Below are 7,287 nucleotides of genomic sequence, written 5' to 3' on the forward strand. Positions count from 1 at the left end.
CCGTGCTTTTGCATGACCCTGAACTATTACCAACTTATCTGCAAAACTCATAACTCTGCAGGAAAACCTGGAGCCTTAAGTACCTGTGGGATGGTTTTCAGTAAAAATCAGTCAAACTGTACTATAGCGACTTAAGATACTGCTGGCTTCTCCATGACCTACCAAGGCTTAAAATGACCCTTTTAGAAATTAAATTCTGTGATAACAAAACAGCTTTTATGTAAAGCATTTCCTGCTTGCTCATTTGAGTATTTCCAACTTCTAAATTAATACCAACCCCCCCCCCCAACAGTGGGTCTATGGCTTTTATAAAATCACCTTCAGAATCACTGGTAAGCAGACATGACTGCTTCGAGCAGGATCAGGGAGTAAGTAATTGAAGTAAATTCTATATTGAGCCACACACACACACACACACACACGCGCCTTACCTTTTCTGCAAATGTAGCTATATCCACAGGAGTGGTTAAACAGCTACCACAGTAAATTCAGCATTATGGTTTCACTTTTCTCTTGCCCCAGCTATAGGGCAGTGATATAGCAGAGGAATGCCTGAAGAGGGCACTTATTTTTAAACTTCACCAAAGAGAGCAGACTTAGGGTACAACTCAGCCAAGTAATAAGACAAACATTTTCTGGTACAGATGGATCTTTTTAAAATGCTTCTGCACCATAGTCCCATACAGAAATAGTTTTAACTGAGGTAAAACACTTAATTTTTGCGCATTCTATCTTGAACAGCCACTCAGAACATGTAACAACTGCCAAGCTAGATTCAGTGTACCTTTTGAGAAAGAGGCAGATTGAAGTTCCACAGTGAAAGCCTACACAGCTAAGACAAAGCTGTGACTTCTCTACACCTCCTGAGCATAAGCACTCAAGTGATCTTACAATAGCCTGCTTTTCTCTGTGAATTAATTTGAGTAGCACAAAGAAAATTGTGACAGACAACATTGTAAGTTCTTGCAGTTCAGTCATCAACAAAAGATATGTTTAAGCAATCCAAAAATGTTTCATCTTTATTTAAACATTTAGAATTGAGATTTGAAGTGAAATCCACTAAACAGATGCATCTGGCTTTGTTACCAGGTTGAAGTTAACGCTCCCGTGAAGCACAAGAGAGGGGCTATCAAGGTCTACTTTTAGTAACTCTAAGAGTGACAGTTAGAACTATCAGTGACTTCAGTTTAATTACCTGGTTGCAAAGTGCAGAGGTACAATGAAACAAAGCAAGTATTTATTTAGATGACTCAACTCAGTAACTCAGTGAAAAAAGAGCTTGCAGAGAAGTCTTGTTTCCATATGAACTCTTCCAGGTACTGGTCTCCCTCACCGCAGTTGTCAGCACAGGTGTACACCACCAGCGTTCCCCAGTCAATGCTCTCTCCAAGGCTGTCAACCTGAAGGTGGTTCAGGAGCTGTGGCATAATCTTCAAGGAAAAACAAAGGTTCAGAGGCAGGCCACAGCTCTCTACCTTCTCCCTGCATCTCTTCCTGACAAAGGGCCCTGCCTTCATTGCCAAAATCCCAATCAAAGCTACTAAGTAACACAGCAGCTCAAATAAAAGAAATTTGGAATTCCCAAAGCAGTGTAGCAGATGCACAGGGAATCAAAGGCACGGCGCTACCTATTTTACCTGCCTACAGAAGTTTTACTTGACCAAGTGTTGCCTGATTTGTAAGCCTCCTTCCATTTGAAATTACCTTCAAAACTATGTTTTGCCATCGCATGACATTTCAGCATACATATGCTTCTAGTATTTAGAATTCTACAGCTGAGTACTTCCAGCCAGGCATATTTCCAATTCACGTTGTGGAAGCTTTATTTAAAAAATATAGAATACTAGACTCCTGTTACTTAAAAGTTGGTTCCATATTCACAAGTGCACCATTTTATAGATGGTGCAGAGTACCAGATGGGAACCTGCCTTCTGTATGTGAAAGCCTTATGGGAAAAAGCAGTTGCAATAATAATTAAGGGCTCTGTACAATTTAGCATAGTTAGTCTACAGCAACTTCAACGACCTTGCTCTAATTACAAGCCAACACCTATACAATTAGATCCTGTTAAGTCTGAAATACATTACCTATATTTAAATTCATTTACATACCTGGAATTCAAAAATCCTCTTGGCACCACATACACAATTTGGAATATCTTTTTCTTCAGGAATATTTTCACCTGATACCCAGATTTGCTCTCCTCCTCTGCAGTACCTAAGAATCTGAAATAGAGCAGAAGTTTAAATTTTCAAGACTGTCTTTTCATCTTGGTATAAAATTGGTTTTTACTGACATAGATAAAGCTGTAAGATGGTGCAGAAAAAGATCAGTTCCTTTAAGTAATACCCGTGGCAAAGTCTATCAGTTGCCAAAGTGGTATTCTAAATAAGACAGGTTCTTTATATAAGTCTTCTTAACTATCTGAGTCACACAAGTATTTACACAGCATTTTTTCAATGATCCAGGGATAAACTGCAATGATTTGTATTTCTCTAATTAAAGGACCCAGTGTCCTGGGTTGAGTGAGTGGTGGAGATTTTTGGTGGCAGGGGAGGGGGCTATCGGGGCGGCCCCCTGTGAGAAGCTTCTCAAAGCTCCCCCAGCTCCACGTCAGCTCCACTTCTGTTTGGGAAATTGAGCCAATCGGCTGCGCCTCTGCGATAACGTATTTAAGAAGGGACGTGGTGACGGGCAGTCGGACTGGTGAGGAGGAGTTGCTGCAGCTGCATGAACACCAAGGTCAGTGGAGGAACGGAGGAAGAGAGGAGGGGGGAGGTGTGCCGGAGCAGAGACCCCCCTGTATCCTGTGGGGAGACAGCAGGGTGGCCCCCCCCGCCACCCATGGAGATCTACGGTGGAGCAGACACTGATTTGTGGCCTGTTGCTCCTGCTCGAATGATCAAGGTTCTGTGCCCGGCTCTCTGTCCCTTCTCATTGCCGGAGGGGAAGGGAAAGAGAGCTGCTGCATGGTGGTTGGCTGCCAATCAGGCCTAAACCACAACACCCAGAAACACCAGGTCACATAGTTTATAGTCTTGAGATGGAAGAAGAACAGATTGGTAATTAGCACACAGAAGTGTTGAGAAGTCAAGAGTGCTCTTTCGGTTTGCAGTTCTGCATCTAAATGTAAGGGGACTGTCCTAATGTCCAAAAAGGAGGTATTTTCAAACATTCATATCCTTTGTTGTTCTGTTACTATCAAAATATTTATATAGCAAATCGGGCATTGGGGATGGTCAGAGAGGGAGTTGATGCACCTGCCCCAAGCAGAGGAGGGAACAGACTTGAAGTCTCCTACTTTCTATGTGTGCGTCTTAACCCCTCAGCAACCAGGAAAAACATGGAAAAAATTTCCACTTCCTCCACCACTTTCATGGATTTAGGCCTGTGTTTCCTCTGAATGGAACCAGAAACCATGTGTGTGTTTGACAATGTGGCTTTTTTTCAGCCTCCCGCATTAGCAAGAAATTGCATGGGGGGAGATTTCTATTTTAAATAGTTGAAATTTTAAAGCCATCACTAACTTTTTCAATCTTAAAAAACGCCAAACCAACCCCCCCATGCAGCTGGTGGCAGTGACAGAACTCCTCTCTACAGTTTTGGTTCTGCTGAAAGGAAAGCCAACAGGGCCAAAGGCTGGGGAAGAGTGCAATGGTTCACCACTTCCTTTGGCTAGAACCACTTCACAGGACAGCAGGTCCTCTCCCCACACTGGCTTCAGTGCCCCTCTGCCTTCTCATCCTGGCCAATTTCTGTTTGAGGTAGATGAGCAGGTGCTACATTCTTACTTCAGCATGAATCAAGTTCTGCACGTAAGGAACATTACAGTATGTTGGTTAAGGTGTGTGAAGGACGAGGAGACATCCCCATCACCATTTCTAACCCTAGGTATAAAATGCAGTGAAACATTTTGCAGGTGCAGCCGGATGCTGTGCCAAAACCTGCAAGTTCTAAGGCTGCCCCATCCTCTGACCTGCTCTGGTTCAGCATCTACTTGTTCTTTAAACATCTGGAAGACCTTGTCCTCTTCAGACTCATGTTTTGCCATTGCTTCCAGTGTCTCTTCATCTGAGGACTGAAATGCTTCATCTGAGCAAGAAAAAAAAAATGCTCAAAGGTTACAGGCTAACGCAAGACAGTCAAAAATTAAAAACAATCTTGCACCTCTTAAGTGCATTTTGCTCTCAAGAATCGTTCCTGGTGTAAATCACTCCAAGATTTTTTTTTTTCTTTTTATGACATATTAACATTCAGTCACACACAGATCCACTTGCTACTTTTAGCTGCATTTTAAACATCGATGTCAGTACTTGAATACCAGAAAGGGAAGGAGTTAATCTACCAAAGTTTATAGCTCCCAGTGGGTATCTCTGAGACTGCCGAACCCTCAGAACGTGACATTTGGAAAAGGCCACCCGTGCCATGCGTGTGCCAGGCTTCAGTTTCTAGTATGGATGAGTGTATGTGACACCCCAACGTTCACATCAACATGGGGCACCGAGCAGCCTCGAGACAGCTTCAGACCACAGTAAGGGACAGCAGGAAACCCAACAGCCTCCCCCTGTAACACCACAAGCTCCTCACCCCGGGCATGAGCAAAGCCGGTGTGGTGAGCTGCAACACATCGTGAATTCGGGGGGGGTGGGGGAGGAAGGGACCTGCACTTCAACTGCTTAATTCAAGGTCAATTAAAACAGCCTCAGAACAGTTTTCTTCTAGCACAGACATGGGAGATCTTTTCAAGTATTTTCTATAAATTAAGACTAATTAAACCAAGTCAGGCCAAGACCATCTAACTCAATCTCCTGACTCCAACAGGGTCCAGCAGCAGGTGCTCCGGGCCGTTTCTCTCAGCTGAGTTGTTTCTGACCTGTGGGAAACACCCGGTGTAACTCCCCACTACCTGCAGCTTCACTGCGGCAACGGCCGCTTCAACAGCTCCTGGGGTTGGGGCTTAGGAAGTCTCTCCCCTAAAAGCAACTTACACTATGGGATGTCTACAAAAAAACTCTCACTAGTAGTTTACAATGAACACTTAAAAATCACAGTATTTTATATTTTAAAGATGTGAGACAGGCTTCATTAGGAAGAATTACAGACAGCATCTTATTTCTTACCTGCACTGCCTGTAGCTCTGAGTTCCTCTTGTTCTTTTGGGTCTTTTGATGTATCTGCAGCTCCTTGTTCATCATCGGGATCTACACTGCTGTCAGCGGGACATTCCGGTTCCTCAGGTTCTATCAAAATCTCATATTCTGGAAAAAGGAATTCATTATGCTCTGGAATTGCATCCGCTGATTCATCTACAAAACAGAAAACAAACACCACTTCACAACATCATCTCGTATTTCACATCCTTCTCCCCAAAAGCTGCACAGCAAACTACATAGCAAAAATACAGCACAAACACTCCATGAGCCAGAATGATTTACATCACTGCTAGACCTGATTTAAAGCAAGATTTTATATTAAGGACAGTAGAAAACTACAATAGGTGACACGTTGCTTTGAATCTCTGTAAACCCAAGAGATACTCAAGACAGACTAAACAGCGTTAGCAGCCACATTTTAAAAACCAAAACCTGCAGTTTGACAGCTCTGAGCACATTTCATTCTAACCAGCATATGCACCCAAGCCAGGTGTGCACAGGGGCCCTGAAGCCATACCATTTTTCTTACTTTTTCAATGCATATTGTGAGCAGGCAAGGTTTCCACAAACGCATCAAATACAGCTTCTGTAATGACAGTATTAACCAGATGCCAGTACATGTTTCAGGTTTCCACTGCTTCAATTAAATGTTACAAAAGTCTGACCCGTAACTGGATTTGCACAAATCAACTTCTTGTGTTCTGCTTATTTCCACTTCCTACTAAGTTTCCAGAACTAGCATCCCACAACGTACGACAGGACATACACAGCACACACCAACTTTCATTGCCCCATTATTAACGTGATACTTCTGGAGACTAAAAAATTACTTTGAATACTCTCCATTTGTCGCTTTGTCAACCAGCAAACAAACATGCATATGAATGAGACAAGAGAGCAGAAGAGGGGATGATTTAAGAAAAGGGTCTCTCAACCAGCACAGTCAAGGAAACTACTCTTTTCATCACCTGGCCGTCACAGTACCCTGTGAAGGCATCACCCTCACACCCTCCTTTACAATTTTTGAATAAGCCGTCTCAAAAGTAGCCTGCACAGGGAGAAAATTGGTCTAGATCCTTCCAGCTTTTTATGACCGAAGGCGGACAGAAAGAGGTCTTTGAAAGAGACCTGCCCGGAGCAACAAAGCTCCCGCCTTCTCGCCTCACATCAAGGAAACCCGTAAGAAGAACTACCGATCCTTTCCTTACAAATCACCAAAGGCGGCAAAAACCACGGCCCCCTCTTCCCTCGGCGCGTGCCCCCGCCGCTCGCGAGCGGCGGGACCAACGGCCGCCCCGCCCCGCCCCGCCGCACCTATGGCGGAGAGCAGGCCGCAGGAGCGCCGGTGCCCTCGCCGCCAGTCCAGGGCCTGGTGCTCGGGGCTGCAGTAGTTGGCGCAGCGGCAGATCTCGCAGGAGCGGGGCCCCGGGCAGCCGCACACGCAGCAGAGAGCGGCGCCGCTGCGGAGCCGGCGGGGGGGCGCGGAGGCGGCGCCCGGCGGCGACGGGTCCTCCGGGGGCGGCTCCTCGGGGTAGATGTTGTTCCGCCGCGGCAGCTGGTTCCGGAACACTGCGGGCGAGAGGCGGCGGTCAGCGGAGAGGCGGCGGCCCTCGCCCCCGCCTCCTCCTGTCGCCCCCGCCCCCCCCCCCCCTCACCGCAGAGGGGCCCCCGCGGGCCCGGCAGGCGGTAGCAGGCGGCGTTGCGGCAGGCGAAGACGAAGAGGGTGCGGTGGAAGGCGTCGGGGCGGTCGGGGAGCGGCGCGTAGAGCTGGAGCAGGAAGGCGCGGGGCTGATGGCAGAGGCCGCAGCGCAGGGCGGCGGTCCCCGGCAGCCCGACCTCGCCCAGCCACGCCGGCCGCCCCCCGACCTTGCTGGGGAAGTAGGGGCTGCGCAGCCGCCAGCCGCCGCCCGGCTCCGCCGCCGCCACCAACCCCAGCTCCACGCCGGCCGCCATGGTGCCGCTGGACGGGGAGGCGGGACGGGCCTCGTCTCGCGCCGCCCCCAACGGCTGCCGCCGCGTACCGCTGCCGCCGTTCGCGGGCGGGCGGGCGGGGCGAGCACTACCGGTAACGACGCGGCTTTGCCTCAATTTTTAAATGTAACATTCATGAAGCAATTAAAATAAGGCCAAAAAA

General features: G+C 47.3%; 1 protein-coding gene across 2 annotated transcripts; it reads right to left on the bottom strand.

Annotated features, from left to right (window-relative positions):
- Positions 1–992: 992 nt before the first annotated feature.
- PDCD2 (programmed cell death 2) lies at positions 993–7,249 on the bottom strand. Of its 2 annotated transcripts, none has more exons than XM_042796135.1 (6): positions 6,809–7,249; positions 6,468–6,722; positions 5,121–5,258; positions 3,977–4,092; positions 2,112–2,225; positions 993–1,430 (listed from the first exon to the last, which is right to left on the bottom strand). In XM_042796135.1, exons 1-6 carry the CDS (start codon positions 7,104–7,106, stop codon positions 1,251–1,253), a joined length of 1,101 nt encoding a protein of 366 aa, XP_042652069.1. In that variant the 5' UTR covers positions 7,107–7,249; the 3' UTR covers positions 993–1,250. The 2 variants fall into 2 exon arrangements, with proteins under 2 accessions (XP_042652069.1, XP_042652068.1); XM_042796134.1 differs by having other exon boundaries at positions 5,121–5,306; positions 6,809–7,246.
- Positions 7,250–7,287: the final 38 nt, after the last annotated feature.

The sequence above is a fragment of the Tyto alba genome, unplaced genomic scaffold, assembly GCF_018691265.1.
Source record: "Tyto alba isolate M040663 unplaced genomic scaffold, T.alba_DEE_v4.0 Super-Scaffold_22, whole genome shotgun sequence".
NCBI classification, from domain to species: domain Eukaryota; kingdom Metazoa; phylum Chordata; class Aves; order Strigiformes; family Tytonidae; genus Tyto; species Tyto alba.

Bases quoted from the DNA above. Each gene is read 5' to 3' on its own strand.
- PDCD2 (XM_042796134.1), bottom strand. From the start codon at position 7,106: ATGGCGGCCGGCGTGGAGCTGGGGTTGGTGGCGGCGGCGGAGCCGGGC. The intron at 6,723-6,808 runs GTGAGGGGGGGG...TCTCGCCCGCAG, and splicing joins CCCGCGGGGGCCCCTCTGCG to TGTTCCGGAACCAGCTGCCG. The intron at 5,307-6,467 runs GTGCGGCGGGGC...TCTGTTTTGTAG, and splicing joins CGGCCTGCTCTCCGCCATAG to ATGAATCAGCGGATGCAATT.